General features: G+C 46.1%; 1 protein-coding gene across 1 annotated transcript; it reads right to left on the minus strand.

Moving 5' to 3' along the window:
* Nucleotides 1-4,456: 4,456 nt before the first annotated feature.
* Nucleotides 4,457-6,380, minus strand: LOC120659561 (thioredoxin H-type-like). The gene is made up of 3 exons (XM_039937739.1): nt 6,184-6,380; nt 4,942-5,064; nt 4,457-4,852 (listed from the first exon to the last, which is right to left on the minus strand). Exons 1-3 carry the CDS (start codon nt 6,262-6,264, stop codon nt 4,697-4,699), a joined length of 360 nt encoding a protein of 119 aa, XP_039793673.1. The 5' UTR covers nt 6,265-6,380; the 3' UTR covers nt 4,457-4,696.
* Nucleotides 6,381-17,295: the final 10,915 nt, after the last annotated feature.

A 17,295-nucleotide genomic window follows, 5' to 3' on the forward strand; every position in this document is an offset into this window, starting at 1 on the left:
CGAGCCTCGGAATCCAGTCCGTCAGTCCTTCCATCATCATCCAGCGTGACGTGGATTTTATACATGACCAACTTGTCAGTGATGTATCGCTTATAACTTGCCCAAAAAATTAGCAGGAAACATAAAAATAACTGCTGACTATACAATGACCATGCGTACGACCTGTAACCTGGTTATAATATTGCTAAAATGAAATGGGCTGCTTATCATAAGAGTGACAGCAAATAAAGCACTGCTGCCTCCGGACTCTGTCCTGCCTTTTTTTTTGCGGGTCTGTATCCTGCCTTAAAAATAGCAACATGTCTTTTCGAATCCTGTCGTATACATATCTTCAAATTAATAAGTACGACTACACTAACTATAGAAAAAAGTTTTGTAATTTTGCTTCAAATCCAAGAATTAAACATTTGTCAAAAGTTTATCAGGAAATAAATAACTACTAATTATGGAGTGAGTAGCCTGCCTTAAAAATAGCTGGATATCCTTGGGAATCTTGTCACATACATAGGACTAGCTCGAAATCATTAAGTACTAACTATAGGACGATTTTATATAGCAGCCTGTCAGCGATGATATCTGGTTATAATTTTTTTCTTAAAATGGAGGAATTAAAACTTGTCACAAAATTAGCAAGAAATAAATCACTACTAATTATGGAGCGACAAGCCTATATTGTGAACGATACCTACTTATCGATGACTAGTACTCCCTCCGTTCCAAATTATAAGTCATTCCAAGAATCTTGGAGAGTCAAAATTTTCTAAGTTTGACCAAATTTATACAACAAGATAATAACATTTACGATACCAATTAAGTATCATTGGATTCTTTGTTAGTTATATTTTTATAGTATACCTATTTGATGTCATAAATCTTTGTATTTCTCTCTATAATTTTGGTCAAACTTTAAAATGGTTTGACTCTCCAAGATTCTAGGAATGACTTATAATTTGGAATGGAGGGAGTAGGTTGCTAGTTGGTTGCCCCGATCTCTTATAATAAAAACCTATCTACACAGGCCAACGGAGCAAGCGCACTGCATACACCGTACCAGAACGCAAACCCTTCTAGCTACGATCACAAAGAATTCCTTGAGGCTGTGTTTGGATGTAGGTATTGGAGCTTGGATTTTGGAATTGGCATTGGGAGCAGCGAATGCCGGCTGTTTGGATGTTGTGGAATTCGGAATTGGAAACCGAGCTCAATGCCAACTGGGTATTCATCCCACACTCATCCCCTATCCTCAATCCCGAGCTCGACCCCTCTGTATTCGCTGGCATTCTCTTTTCCCCGTCCTCACTTCTCTCTCACCCTCGCCTCCTCCACCGACGGGCCGGCGAGCCACGCCGCCCTCCCCATCCCGTCACAGGCGGGCCGTGCCGCCCTCCCCTCCCTCAGCCGGTGGGTTGGCGAGCTGCGCCGTCCTCCCCTCTTTCGCTGGCGGGCCGGCGAACCGCGCCGCTCTCCCCCTCCTGTCACAGGCGGGCGGCGCCGCTCTCCCCTCCTTTAGCCGGCGAACCGGCGAACCGCGCCGCTCTCCCCTCCATCTACCGACTGGCAGGCTGCGCCACGGTACCCTCACTCCGCCGGCGGGCCTCGCTGTGACGTCCTTGTGCTCCTTGGGCGGCGGATCTGGATGACTCCGCGGCGAGGCTCCCCTTCGCCGCCGAGCTGGGGCCCTCCCCTCTATCCATGGGTGCAGGAGGAGCTCCGACTGTGAAGGAGCTCCATGGCCGAACAGAGCTGTGGACGGGAGAGAGAGGATAGATGAGCAAATTCCAAAACAGAATGTAATAGCCATCCAAACATTAGAATTTGAATTGCGGCCCATTTCAATACCATGGGTGAATTGGTATTGAACCCAATTCAATACCAAGCCCTCCAATATCGACATCCAAACGCACCTTTTCTTCCAACATGGACAAGTACGCAAAGAATGTGCTGGCGTTTCTGTCGCTCCTTCTTCTTGGGTTCTTCACGGCTCATGTGCAGGGTAAGTGATCAAAACCATAAAAATATTGATTATTTGGTGGATTAGCCGTTTTGTGATTATCCCCTAGCCATTTGCCCAGTGAAATGCTTATTATTCTTTATTACCTCTTCACAAATAGGTCAAGAAGTAGGCGAAGCAGGCGCTCCAGTTTTAGCTCACACGGAAGATGATGATTCAGAAGGAGCACGGTGCATGGAAACAACTCCCCCTCGTACATGCAACCCTAGCGGGTGCTGGTGCTGCTCCAAGGCCTGTAATAAGGTGAAATGTTTTGCGAAACAAGATCAGTGCATCAAGGCCTGTTTTAGCACAGTGTAATAACATTGGGCAATGTCATTGAATAATAAGGGAACCATGATCATCTGGACAAAAAAAATTTAAGAACGATTTGAACAACTATATGAACCAAAGCCGAATCAGAAAAATTGTGCCATTTCAAATTGAGGGTGCATGCATACCCTAGGGGAGTGACTAGACGTTACTCGAGTAAACTTTGTTTCCTTTTTCAGTCGATTTTTAACCTATAGAATGTTACACTGTTTATGAAACCGGAAATTCGATTGACACCCCAACTAAGGCTGGGCGAAAAACTCGAAACTCGCTAGCTCGCTCGACTCGCTCGTTAGTAGCTCGGCTCGAGCTCGACTCGTTTTATAATGAGCCAGCTAGTTTTATAACAAGACAGCTCGCTTTATAATGAGCCAGCTCGAGCTGGCTCGCGAGCTGCTCGCAAGCCATAACGAGCCAAGATAAATAACAAATATTGTATGAATTAGTTTGAAACGATCAACGAATAATGGTTGATCATGGTCATGGATGATAACATACTTATATTTTTTATTATAAAATTCACATTATTTTATTTATTTCACTTTAAATATGCATGTGATGTGTTTTTTATAGATTTACGGTTATTATCTGTATGTAAATATTTTTATACTCTGGCTCGCGAGCCAAACGAGCTAGCTCGAGCCACTAACGAGCCGAGCCGAGCCGAGTTAGCTTTCTGGCTCGTTTGTATAACGAGCTATAACGAGTCGAGGCATAACGAGCCGAGCTATAACGAGCCGAGCCACTAAAGCCGAGCTGGCTCGATATCCAGCCCTAACCCCAACCAAAATCGGTCGAATCATGACTGCAGAGTGAAGGATAAAAAAATGAGTAAGTAATGATCGCGAATCATCCAAATAACAGTCGTTTCTTTCTCTGTTAGAACTTACTAGCTGGCCAATTAAACTCACTTTGTTTATGGTTGTTTTTACCGATATTGTTTGTGACGTTGACTTTTCCTTTCTGACGTCACGACCGTACACCGGGGGTCAACTAAAGTTTTAAAGGTTTTGGCAACCTTATTTTATTTGTATTCTCTTTGTGTGGAACCTGCCTACGTAGATCAAGTTCTTAGTTCGGCATATATATTTACTGAGGCCATGTATTGTTTCCGAAAAAATTCCTACAGCACTCATCACATCGAATCTTTAGACACATGCATGGAGCATTAAATACAGTTGAAAAAATAATTAATTACATAGCTTAACTATTTCATACGAGATGAATTTTTTAAACCTAATTAGTTCATGATTGAATATTAATTGTCAAATAATAACGAAATATGCTACAGTACCAAAATTCAAGTTTTTTCGATAACTAAACACAGCCGGAGTGATGTTTAGGAATTTCGTATCCGGCTAAACCACACCGCAAATTGAAGGCCACCGGATCGCTTACAAATTGCTGCAAGCATGGTGACATGAACGCGACCTATACAGGCCCAAATGTGGTTCGACTTGGGCTCTCGTTCATTTGGGCTCTGAAGCCTCAAGAAGAGCCTCTCCTTATTATTGGCTCCACCGGTGGCCCAAATATATTTAGCTTTTTTGCAGGTGACAAATATTTCTAGATCCACGCGAAAAAAAATATTTCTATATTTCACCATTTATTATAATTGGATTTATAAAAATTGTGTAGATCCACGCGATGATTAGATTCATTGTGTTATTTTCGTAACCTATGACAACACCTTAGATTTAGAACACGATACATACAATGCGAGTTCGTCAGACTATAAAATTATGCTTTCTCGCAACAGGGTACATTGGGTACCATCTGTTGTACAAGTACAAAGGAAGCAAGAACCAGATGCTTCCCGAAGCTTGCCTGAAGAGCAGATGTATGGAGCTACCAGCTGGTGACCTGATAACAGTTGAAGCCAATGGCTGCCGTTTTTTATTCAGGCTGATAGTTTGTTTAGTTGCAGGGATGGCAACCGACAGTAATCGGCACGGGGAGGGTTATTCCTGGAACTCATTAAAAAGTTAGCCCTCTGCGTCACTAACTTCAATTTTTTTTTTTTGAAGATTAACTTCCTTCAGATTTCATAATCACAGAATAGCCGGAGGTTGGGGCATGACCGCACGAACATATAAGCACAGCGTTGCCAACATCGTGTGGTTCATTCAGCCATATTCGAAGCTCAAAACAGAAGTTAAAGTCAGACAATCCGGATTCAAACTTCAGTCACAAAGCATCCATATCAACACAGGCATTCAGGATGATAACAGATCCAGCACGGGAACCAAACATATCCGGCCTCCAGAGTTGGACATAGCTCACAATTCACCCAAACCAAACTGAAAGTTGCGACGCCTACTGCTACCACGCCATGGGCTGGCCCTTATTGATGACAGGTGACACGCTATCGCCTTAGGCGGACGCGGAAGCAGCAGTGGGTGCGGCATGCTTCTCGATGCCGGTCTGGAGCTCCTCCTTACTGGCACCGACAACAGTGTGGATCTTTTCACCATTCTTGATGAAGAGGAAGGTTGGCATCGCTTCGACATTGTACTCCGCGGCAATGTCCTGTTGAACAAGGAAACAACATTAGCACACCCACCACCCCAGAGGCCAAGTGGTTGTGATTTGATGAGCTATAGGGGCACCATCCTCACCTTCAGCTCGTCAACATCAACCTTCAGGAAGAAAGCATCAGTGAACTTCTTGGCTAATTCAGCAAACACAGGGGCGATGATGCGGCAAGGACCACACCAGGAGGCAGTGAAGTCAATGATCACCTGAGGGGTAAAACAAGTTGACAAAGCCCAGTATTAGAGGCAGTACGGTTGTCATAGATGCAGCACAGGACAACTGTGCAATCAGAAGAAAATGACAAGAACAGGAATCCAATTATAGTTGAATAGGCAGCATATCACAGACACTAGCAAGGTTTATCCAACTATAGTACCAGCAATCATCCATGTCTCATGTGAACAAAATCCCATGCCTCACAACAGAAGAAAACTAACAGTTACATCAAGAAAGAAGTACTATAATGCCTGTCTATAGCCCTGAATTCTATCAGCAGATCTCATCTGCAACCTTTGGATTCTCCCCCAGTTTCAAATTACTTCCCCTGGGTTCAATTCCAACACAACACTATAACAGAGCTCATCTGTAATTGTGTCCCCAAATTTTAAATTGCTTCTTGAAATACTAGCAAGGTTTATTCATCTACTTCCTCAATCAACCGGTCAGTGTGCAGGGTACTTCCACTTCTCCGAAACATAGCAATTGCCAGCTCCAATCAGTCAGTCAAAAGTTCGTCGTACTTACTACTTAGTAGATTGTACCATATTTTCGGTTGCACATAGTACAAACCATGCCAAATTCTAACATTTTGCCAAATGAATCAACCCTAGACAAAGAATCCAAGTAATCCCTAACCACTAAATAATAATCATCAAGGCATATACACTGCGGATCGAAACGCATGTGCAGTAATTCGTTGCATCCAGCCGCAGCATATCTCCCCAATTAACACGCGTCACCAACTTAGGCTCCACCGACAAATATGCGCGCGCCGTAGACATCAAACCGCCCCCAGGCTACATCAATCAGAATCTTCTGGATTCTAATCGCCGAAATCGACAACCAACTAAAACCCCCAACACGGCAACAGCATATTCCCCCAATTTACGCGCGCCGCGCCCTAATCGGCCAAACCCGAGCGCCTCCGATGCAACTTAGAGCGGATTGGAACACGCGGGACCGACCGCGCGAGGTAGGTAACCCAGACGTATCCAGGAAGACCTCGCGCGACGAAGCCCCTTCAAACAGCTTCCCGAAATTACGCGGAAATCACGAGAGGGAGGGTGGGAGATGGGTTAACACGGGCAAGGAACGGGGGCGCGTACCAGCTTGCCGGCCTCCTTGGCCTTGTCCATCTGGGTCTTGAACTCCTCCTTGGTGTGGCACGCGATCACCTCGGCCGCCATTCCTCCTCCTTCCTCGGTGCGATCGAGAACCTGGGGGCGATTTAAGGTTACTTTCGGGGGCTGGATTGCAAGATTGCGTTCCGTGGCCTCATCCGTAGCGCGTGGAGGGGTATTTATAGGAGGACGCGGCTAGGGGGTGGCGAAATGACGGAGACGCCCTTGCGGCCGCACCACGCGTTCCGTCCCGGGGGCCGGTTGACCGACCGAGGACGAACGGACGTCACCGCGCTCGTCGGCGGGCGGCGGCGTCACGCGCGGTTGGACCGACGGCGGTGCTCGTCTGTCTTCGAGAAGGTTCACGTAGGTGATCGTCGACGGGCCGCCGCCAGTGGTGAACAGGTTCTTGCAGGGCAAGTTTCAGTTTGGTGTTTCAGTGGGAGTCAAAAAAAAAAAACCAATATCTGTTTCTCAGGCCGTGTTTTGTTACGAGTCCCATTGACTTTACACAAAAAGACGAATATTCGCATTAAGTACTAAATGAAATCTATTTGCAAAATCTTTTTAGGGATGAGTGTAACTTTTCGCGATGAATCTAATGACAATAATTAATTGATGATTTGGTATAGTAATGCTACAGTAATCATTCGCTAATCATGCGGTCAAAGGTCTCATTAGATTCGTCTCGCGATTTACACGTGGTTTTGTAAGTAGATTTTATTTAATACTCTAAATTAGTGGTCAAAGGTGTAAAAAAAATTTGCGAAATTTTTTTCAGCCCAAACCAAACACGGCATCAATATTCGTCATTTTTGACCATTTTATTTATTTTAAAATATTTGGCATTTTCACGTTCCCCTGAGATATGATTTTCCATTTTATCCTCATAAAAGTACTATAAAAATGTTCTAGAAATACTAAAAGGCACCTTTACAAGCGTATTTTGATCATTCATGCTTAAAAGGTGAATTACCTTGGTATTTATGTTTTGATCAAAGTTGCAAGTATTTGGAAACGGTTGTTAGTATATTGCAATAGCAAGCTAGAAATTCGTTCATAAATATATGACGTTATTAAAGACGTTATTTAAGAAGAAACTGAGGATGAATTATAGCAATATAACTTGATGGAGATAAAAATGGTGGAGTTAAACATATTGAAAAGAGAAGTATGAAAAGTTCAGTCATGCAATGGCATCTAAGAATTGTTACACTACTACAAAAATCTTAATCTAGGCGGTTTTTGCAACTGTATCGGATCAAAGATCACAGTAAATAATTTATTTTCCGAGTCGGTTTACTGCCCGCCTTGATTAATAAAGAAAATTTTAAAAAGGAAAAAGCCCGCCAAGCCCATCGGCTACCACTGCCGCCTCCCGCAGCTGCTGCGTCCTGCCACCACCCCCGGATCCGACACCATCGCCCCGCACCGCCGTTGGACGCGAACGGACGGGAACGAAGTTCGCGTAGGTCGTCGCGATCTCCGATGTGCACTGAATGCTCGCGCCAGCCGCCGCGCGTAGGCCTCCAGAGCTGTGCCTGCCCGTGTGGGGTGATGGCCGGAGCTCTGGCCGGATTGTTGCACCTCAGCCTACACACCGAGCAGAGGAGGGCGCCGCGAGCAGAGCAGGGCTGTTGTGGCTAGCAGAGGAGGGTGCGGCAAGCTCCGGAGAGGGGTGCGCCGGTAAGGGAGGCCGGAGGAGGGCCGCTGTCGGACTGGGGAGAGAGGAGAAGGGAGAGGGACGCGACTGGGAGAGGGAAGAGAAGAGAAGAGAAGAGAAGAGGGAGAGGCGGCTGATGGGCTGAGGGGGAGGGAGGAGAGGAACCAGGTGATAAACCCTAAAGTTGTATATATATATGTGTGTGCTCGCAACTAGGTTTTTTGGGGCAACGGGCTGGACTTGATTATCTGAGACTGTTGAGTTCCTTGTTTAATATATTTTCCGAGGCGTTTGTCATAACCACCATTAATATAAAAAGACCGCATTGGTTAGTTTTTTTTACCTGCCTCGGAGGTGCTAAAAAAATCACGATAAATCATTTTTTTTTGTTATGTTAACGTCCAAAATTTGGTTCATCCCTATTCCCTACGTATACCTATGCTAATGTAAGCTAGACGTGTATTGTTGCATTTAATTGAACAAGTGTTCAACAACACAAAAATGTCGATCGAATTCTAAATTTGGAAGGAAAAAAAGAAAGAAAATACAAAAGGCAAAGGCTGTGTTTAGTTCGTGAACATTTTTGAGTTTGGGTACTGTAACACTTTCGTTGTTATTTGATAATTAATGTCCAATCATCGACTAATTAAGTTTAAAAGATTCATCTCGTCATTTACAGTTAAACTATATAATTAATTTTTTTCTACTGTATTTAATGCTCCATGCATGAGTTCGAAGATTCAACGTGACGGGTATTGTAGAAAAATTTTTGAGAACTAAGCAGGGCCAAAGTGCTAGACAGAACAAGCCGCATTGGTCCGTGTACATCGATGGAAGAAAAGACTCGTACAAATCAGTCAAATTCTCACGTCATAATAAAAAGGTGCTCGAGAAGTAGGAGAGATGGAATTTTTGGTTGAGACAATGCGACTAGCTAGTTACTCATCAGGGGGATAGGCTCGAATCTGTGGAAGCATCTGTAACCATTTAGTACCATTATTTGTATCGTGCAATGGGAGGTTCAAGAAAAACAAAAGAGATTTCTTAGTGAACATGGACGCTTTTCTAGCCATCGGTAGGATAAGAGGACACAGACCACAGGGTAGATGAAATTTATTCACGTCTCTCCAATTTTGTCAAAAAGTTGTGCAAGGTTTCCCCCCTCAAATGTATAGACGAAAAAAGATGCGTATATTTCCTTACCCGAAAAAATATACAAAGCTTCTTTGGCATCTAAGAAAGGGAAACGTGCATTTCCTTTCCTCGAAATACCACATGTTCCCAACAGACACATTTCTTTTTCTGCAGCAAGTTGCCTCCAAAAGCAATTTCATGGCAATCTACACCGCAATACCGTACCGCATTGGTGACGACGAAGACTTTTTTGTTTTCTTGACGAAGACTTCGTTAGCCTCTATTATTGACTCAACTAAACAGCTAGATCGAGATCTAGTTTGCTTTTCCATCTAACCTTATATTAGTAAATCCATTATTAGTTGGTCATTTCTGAAGGCTGTACTCTAAATATTTCAGTAAAATTGTATTTTTTTATAGACCATGCTGAGTTCACGAAAATGCTATTTAAAGGCTGTACTTTGGAAGGTTCTCTTATTAGTCGAATGCCTTTTATTGAAAAATTGTACCTAACTCTTTGTATTATAGATTACATGATATTCAAATGCCACTTTTTGTAATTATAGGAGTATAGATCGAATCTCTAAAATATGGTCGCTTTCAAATGCTGTACTAAATTGTTGAAAATACTTTGCTACTTGTTAGCATCTGCACTTCCAATCAACTTCGAAATACTTTGTTACTTGTTAGCATCTGCATCTAAAATACTTTGTTACTTGTTAGCATCTGCACTCCAGTTAAAAATCAACTTCGAAATTTATAGCCCGATGTGATTGTCCGTATTTTTTGCACAACATGTTACCTAGTAGTACTCGTATATCAGTTAACTCGAGTATAGACATGCTAACAAGTCATTTTAAAATGCATCACTTTGCAGAAATATTTGCCGCGTACGAACTATTTGGCCCGTTGCAGGCTTGCAGCAGCTCCAACGAGAAAACCCCACATGCATGCGGACAACTCCATGATCCATTGATCATTGTTTAGAAGACTATTTCGTCGGCAGCCGGGTGCTAGAAGTGCACGGTGGTAGTGGGCTCCACTGGATTTTAACGCCCAACAACGATTGCTAGCAAATGAGAGCTGCGCTATTCTCTCTTCTACTTTCTCTTTCTGCCGCATTGGCTCTCAGCCGGCTCTAGGCGAGTCATAATACTACTTCTTATATCCAACCACCACCGGCCGGGGCCTATCTCGCGTGACGTCACGGCAGCGGTCCGCTCCGTTGGCTACTGCCTCGCTCTGCACATTGACCTGACGTGGCGGATTGCCAGCTCGCCATCCGTGGCTGGCGTGTCGTCAGCTCGTCATCCGTGGGAGGGAGCGTCTGTCTCTAGAATTTTCGATAAGGTATGATCAAGCCTCATGTGCGTGCAAGCAAGGCCCTGTTTGGATGAGATCTGTATAAGTAGCACAAAAATTTTGATCAATAATTAGGGATACTAAATAAATAAAAAAAGTAATTTACAAAACTAACTCCACAGCTTTGTTCTACTTCGCGAGACGAACCTAATGAGGTCTTTGACCGCACGATTAGAGGATAGTTACTGTAACATAATTGTAGCCAATCATCGATTAATTACTACCATTAGATTCGTCGTGAAAAATTACACTCATCCGTGAAAAAATTTTGCAAATAAACTTCGTTTAGTACTCCATGCATGTAAGATTCTTTTCTCAAGAATTATATACTATGCTTTACTAGGGAAAACCAAACACGGCCCAAGTAGTGTAGATGGGCCTACTTGGCCCAGATTATATTGGGCTGTCCCTTTGTCAGCTTTTGCGTTTCAGGGATGATCACGGCTACAACAACACAGGGTACAGGGTGTGTTTGGATCCCAAAAACCCCAACATCAAACTTTCCATCACATCAAAATCACATCGAAATATTAAATATAACAAATAACTCATGCATGGAGTACTAAATATAGGTAAATAAAAAACTAATTGCACAGTTTTGATGTACGTTGCAAGACGAATCTTTTGAGTCTAGTTAGTTCATGTTAGGACAAGATTTACCACAAACAAACGAAAAGTGCTACATTGTGCTACGGTGTCCGATGTGACTTTTCGCATCCCCTTTTTCCTCCATCTAAACACAGCCACAGCCACTTTAACACCGTTTCGTAGGGCCTACCACCGCTAGTCTTAGATTCTGTTGAATTTAAGTCCACGCAGATGGTCACACTATCATCGCCGATTTTAGAACCAGCGGTGGTGCCTATTTTAGAAAATTAAAAAATATTACTCCCTCAATTCCAAATTATAAGTCATTCCAAGAATTTTGGAGAGTCAAAATTTTTCAAATTTGACTAAATTTATATAATAAGATAATAATATTTATGATACCAATTAAGTATTATTAGATTTTTTGTTAGTTATATTTTAATAATATACATATTTGATGTTATAAATTTTTGTGTTTCTCTCTATAATTTTGGTCAAATTTTAAGATGGTTTGACTCTCCAAAATTATTGGAATAACTTATAATTTGGAACGGAGAGTGTAACCACTGGCACGGCTCCACGCGTTGCTCCACATCGCAGCTGCTTGTTGGTGTAGCTTCATGCCCCACCGAGCGTCGTGGTCCTATGCCCCACCTCGCGCCGCAGCTGCAGTCCGCCACCACACGCCGCTCTGCGCGCACTGTGTCCCCCGTTGCCCCGCTTCACCTAAGCTGCTCAGTGCCGTAGCACTGCCGCATGCAGCTCCGTGCTGCCGGTAGCCCGTGCCCCAGCCCGCTTCGCATGCAGCAGGGAAGGTGGCGGCTAGGGATAGTAGCGGAAAGGAGGGGCGGCGGGGAGTGGTAGGAGCGCGCATGGGAGAGGAGAGGTGGGGAAGAAAAGTACCGAGAAATGAGATGGAGAGGAGTAGAAAAGGAATAAAGAAATAATAGGGTGATGAATTGCATCACCGTCAGATCGTAATACGACAGACGGTGTTGGCAAGACATCACTGCTTGGTTGTATTACGAATCTGCATAGTGATGCCCGTCATGATGTTGAGTATCATCGCCGGTTCCAAAGAGATCCGGTGGTGATAGCTCATCACCGCTGTCTCGACTCTAATTGGCGGTGATGGAGCGTTTGGAATAGATTTTCTGCGACAGTGGATGAGTTGGGCAAGTTCGCAATCCACTCCATGCTATATGTTGAACAATGACCAACTATTGTAAAACATTCATGCCACGGACTACGTGTCTACTCCCTCCATCCAGTAATATAAGGTATTCTACCAATTCTAAGATAGATTAATGGAGAGAATAAAAGACGCATATACTTTTTGATAGTTCTTCGTTTACCAGCTATAACTAAAGTTGATCCTAAGATTAAGCAGTTAAGAAAGAAATAGAATAGGTAAGTATGCAGCTGAGAGCTAATAAGAAAAATTAAATGGTTTTCTTTAATACTTCTCCAAAAATCCTAGAATGCATACATTGAGTATAAATTTTGATCTTCCAACGCCTTATATTTTAGGATGGAGAAAGTATGTACTTAAAAAGCGGTAGAAGTAGAGGTAGAGGAGGGGAACACATGAAAAAATCATGGCCAGTTTGCTCTCCTGTTTGTAGGGCCAAACATCATGAGTTGATTGTTAATTATATTAAACTGAAAATTGACCCATGTCATTAATTAGCAGTATATAATCAGGTATGTACTGTATTAAGTAAATAAGAACGATATGGATAGATATTGGGGTACTAAAATAAATTAACTTAAGCTGTTGTTATCGTAGAGGAAGATGAGCTTAGTGTAGATGAAGAAATCAACGGTAATCTTAAAGATCCATGTACTAAACTATCGTAAAAGCATCCTACGGGACCGATGGCTTCCTAGAGGATGGCCTCACCCTGTAGTAGCAGCAACTAGTTGCTGGCGTGGAGCAGATCCTGTTCTAGCTTAGCGCGACGGTGTCCTCTGGTTAGGCTACCCGCACTGGGGACGGTTTCCAGTGCGCGGTACTGTAAAAATGCGTTGCAGCGGGGCACGGTATAAGCCACGCAACCGTCGCGTAAGCCGCTGCCCACGCCAAATCCAGAGGGAGTACGGGGACACGGTACCGCACCCACGTGGCGTGGGGTCCGTGCACCTGCGCGCCATCCCAATGGCTCGCCGGCTAGCGGAGGAACACGACGGAGGGAGAAGGCCGAGCTCGACTTGCGGAGGAGGTGGAGGAGCGAGGAGGGAAGACCCGCGCGGATCTGGCCGCCGCTGCGCTCGCCGGCCGCGTCCGTCACGACGCCGCGTGCCGGCTGCCTCCGCCCCGACGTGCGCCGGGAGAGCCGGATCTGGCCGGCCCTCCCTTCTCCCCGACGTGGCGGAGCTCGGGATGGAGGCAGAGCTCGAGGCGGCGGCGGATCTTGAGGAGTCGACGGCGGCCGGCGTGCTCGAGGTGGCGGAGCTCGAGGCCGCCGCGCTGCTGGTCGAGGCGCCCACTGCACCCGCCCGCCCGGAGTCGCGGAGCTTGCCCGCCTGCGCGGTGCGGAGCTCGCTCGCCGCAGCTCGTCGTGGACATCGCCAGCGCGCTCGCTCGGCTGCCCACGCCCGCTCGCCCGCCGCGCGTCGCCGAGCTCGCGGTCCGCCGAGCGTCGCCGACCTCGCCGCCTGCGCGCTCCCCGTCGAGGTCGCCGTCCGCGCCGCACGTCGCCGACCTCGCAGCTGCGTGCTGGCCTGCCCCGCGATGCCGCACGCGGACCTCGACGTCGCGCGCTGGCTCACCCTGTGACGCCGTGCAGGCCCTGCCGCCTCGTGCCGGCCGCGCGCTGGCCCGCCCCGCACCGCCGTTCGTGCCCCACGGCCGCACGCAAGCCGCGGCGCTGCGCGCGGGCCTCGCCGCCGCGCGTAGGCCCGCATCCCCTGCTCGCGCTACTGCAGCTCGGAGGAAGGGAAGGAGCAGGGAGGGGCCGGGGCGGCTCGCGCCCAGAGCAGGGAGGGGGAGGGAGGGAGGTGCCGCCGGGGGGCGAGGGGGGAGCGAGGAGGGAGGACCGCGCGGATCCAGTCGCCGCACGAAAGGGCTCGCAGGCCGCTGTAAGGATCACCGGGGTGTCTGACCCTAGAGGGGGAGGGGGTGAATAGGATCGCTAATCGCTTTCTATCCTAGAGTTTAATCTATCTGCATAAGATAAACTTAACACGTCCTACAAATACTAGTTATGATTAAGGTTTATCTATGCTACTCTCTACTTACTCCTAAAAGACTTGCAACCTATAGCCAATCCTAATCAAACTAATTAGGAAAGTAAAGGCACGTAAGATAGAACAAATGCGAAATGTAATACGGTAAGTAAAGAGGTAAGGGAGAGAATATGCAAACTCCCGTGAAGACACCAAGATACACGATTTAACGTGGTTCGGTTAGGACACCAAGTCCCTCCCTACGTCCACGACCACTTGTACAACACGAACAAGTGTGATGCCGAGTCTCTTCGCTTGATCACTGTCTTGCATTCGCCACTAAGGCATCCGGCAAGCAAAGGCTAAGTGGCGCCAAGTCACCAAGACAAGGCCACCGCCACCGTCTCTCTCAAAGCGTCACCAACGGCACCGTCTTCACTATCGGAGTTTCTCACCAAGAGGGGTCTCCTTCCCCGCACAAAGTGTCGTTGCCGCTCCACAAGTCGGAGGGTCACACGATGAGTACACGGTTATTTGCCGCAGCAAGACTTTTGCTCAAGGGAGCTCTCACAAGAACTAATCCCTATACACGTGCACAAAGCACTCTCTCAAAGCTTCTCACAAGTTAGATATGACACTAAACTTTGCTAGGATGGTTGGAGATGTTAGTTTGCTTGGGCAACACTTCCTTCAACTTTTCTGGCGTCCAACCATATGCAGCAACCGGCCTTGGGGGGTATATATAGCCCACACACCCCAAAAGAGCCGTTGGACAAGTGGCTGACAAAAAGCGCTATCACCGGTTAAACCGATGATCCACTTTGTGTCATCACCGGTTTAACCGGTGAGCACCTTTTTCCAACTAGCCGTTATACTTCAACGGCTACCTTAATCAACCGACGTAATCAACCGGTGAATGTATCTTTGTCGCCGGTTTAACCGGTGCATGTAACTGTCCCAGAGTTCTCGAAAACCAACTCTCTGGACAACTACACCGACGTTCACTTTTGCCTTGATCGCCGGTTTAACCGGTGCCTGTAAAACTCCTGCTGCTTCTTCGGCCTCCAAGTCCATTACACCGGTGAGTGTAAAACACCCAACGCCGGTTAATCCGGTGCCAAACCCTAGCTCGCAGCTTCTGTGTTCATTGCACCGATGAGTGCAGCTTCGGCCTGAGAATGGTCATCTTAACAATTATATTAGTCCAAATGTTGATTTGTCTGTATTAATCACCAAAACATTATATTGAAATATGGCATGAGAGGCCATTTTCGCTACAGCCGCGCCGGGGCGAGCTCCAGGGAAGGGGCGGCGCGGATGGAGCAGAGGAGAGGAGGGGCGGCGCAGCGGGCGGAGAAGCAGAGGAGGTGTGGAGAGCGAGAAAGAGAGAGAACGGGGGAGGGAGGGGGTGAGGTAAAAGAGATAAAAAAATCTGATATGCGGGTCCCAGGGCTGGTAGTTGATATAGAGAATGGGTATAAATGATGATGGATGTAGCAAAACTGAGTATAGAGAAGAGAATCTCGATGACTAGACATGAATATTATTTTTAGATGATGATTTTAGAGTAGATCGAGTGCATATAGCCTTAGATGTTTGCGGCCATGGCGTGGAGCAGGCCACTAGGCGACAGGGGGAGGGGGAGTCGCCTCTCGTGGAGCTGTACAGGGAGCGCGGTACGGCTGTAGCGCTGGTAGGACGACCACTACAGAGGCGGCCAGCGGGCCCACATCGGTGCGGGAGAGGGTTACCGGACGCGGGGAAGGAAGAGAATACGTCTGCCCTCAGCTCCGTCGGCATTGGGGTTGCGTCGCTGGGGTAGACCTCGCCTGTGCCGGAGCTGCGCTGCCCGTGCGAGGCAGGAGGCGGCTATGCGGGCTACTCTCCTGGGAGAGACCCCTCCGATTCTTCTGGGATCGTTCGACAGATCAATCCAGTTGCCGTTGTATTTTAGGACGACGTGGCGCAATGAGGAGCAAGAAAATCTGTCCAGGAAGGGTGCTTTTTCGTGTTTAAAGATTTTACAATTAGCATCTCTATATTCATGTTCAATCATATTTTTATAAAAAAGATTCAGGCCCTGTTTATTTCCCACTCCGTAAACGCAAAAACGCAAAATTTTGCGAAAGAATCTTGCTAATTTGAAGTACTAAATGAAGTCTATTTACAAAACTTTTTGCATGGATGAGCTGTAAATCGAGAGACGAATCTAATGAGCCTACTTAATCCATAATTTGCAACAGTAATGCTACGGTAACCATCCGCTAATTATTAATTAATCATGAATTAATTAGCATCATTAGATTCGTCTCGCGATTTACAACCCATCTGTGAAAATTTTTTTATAAATAAATTTAATTTAGTACTTCATATTAGTAAGATTCATTCGAAAAACATTTTGCAAAAAAACTAAACACGGCCTCAGAATACATCCTCAAGATTCTACTCAACGTTTGAGCGGCCAGGTGCCAACGTGCTACCCACTAATTGAATGGCAGGCACTCGAGTGCCCAACGGTCCTATCCCTCGCTCATCAGTCGCTCCGGGGGGCCCACAGCGTCCGTACGGGGCGCAGGTCTGGTTTGGTTTGGCAATAAAATTAGAGCGTATGTTTTTCGAGAAAAAAATCTCGCATGAAGTATTAAATGAAATTTATTTATAAATTTTTTTTAGAGATGGATGTAATTTTTCGCGACGAATCTAATGATGGTAATTAATTGATAATTAACTACAGTGATGTTACAGTAACCATTCTTTAATCGCGCGGTCAAAGAACTCATTAGATTCTTCAGAGTCACTAGCGCGGAGATTCTAAATTTAGTTTTGTAAATTGACTTTGTTTAACACGGTAATTAGTAGTCAAAATTATTATTATTTATAACGCCTTATAATTATATCGAGAACCAAACAAACAAGCCCACAATCACCCACTTCCAGCCCCGTCCCGAACCATCCAGAAGGCCGATCGCCTCCCCGTCCAACCGACGGCTTTGATCCACCCGCTCAGACCTCGTCACATCCGACGGCCCATCCGCCCCCGTCCTTCCCGGCCATTTTCACCGCCCCCTCATTCACCGCGCCAGCTCGCCAACTTTTACTGCTCCATCAAAGGCGCGCAGCTGTCCCACCCCTACTTTTACTGTCTTCCGTATTCCTGTATGGGTTACGCGTCTTTGTACATT

The sequence above is a fragment of the Panicum virgatum genome, chromosome 2N (assembly GCF_016808335.1).
Source record: "Panicum virgatum strain AP13 chromosome 2N, P.virgatum_v5, whole genome shotgun sequence".
Taxonomy (NCBI): domain Eukaryota; kingdom Viridiplantae; phylum Streptophyta; class Magnoliopsida; order Poales; family Poaceae; genus Panicum; species Panicum virgatum.

Excerpts from the sequence above, each read along its gene's own strand:
- LOC120659561 (XM_039937739.1), bottom strand. The coding sequence starts at position 6,264 with ATGGCGGCCGAGGTGATCGCGTGCCACACCAAGGAGGAGTTCAAGACC. Across the intron at positions 5,065-6,183 it reads CCAAGGAGGCCGGCAAGCTG|GTGATCATTGACTTCACTGC; the intron begins GTACGCGCCCCC and ends TTTACCCCTCAG. Across the intron at positions 4,853-4,941 it reads TTGATGTTGACGAGCTGAAG|GACATTGCCGCGGAGTACAA; the intron begins GTGAGGATGGTG and ends CTTGTTCAACAG.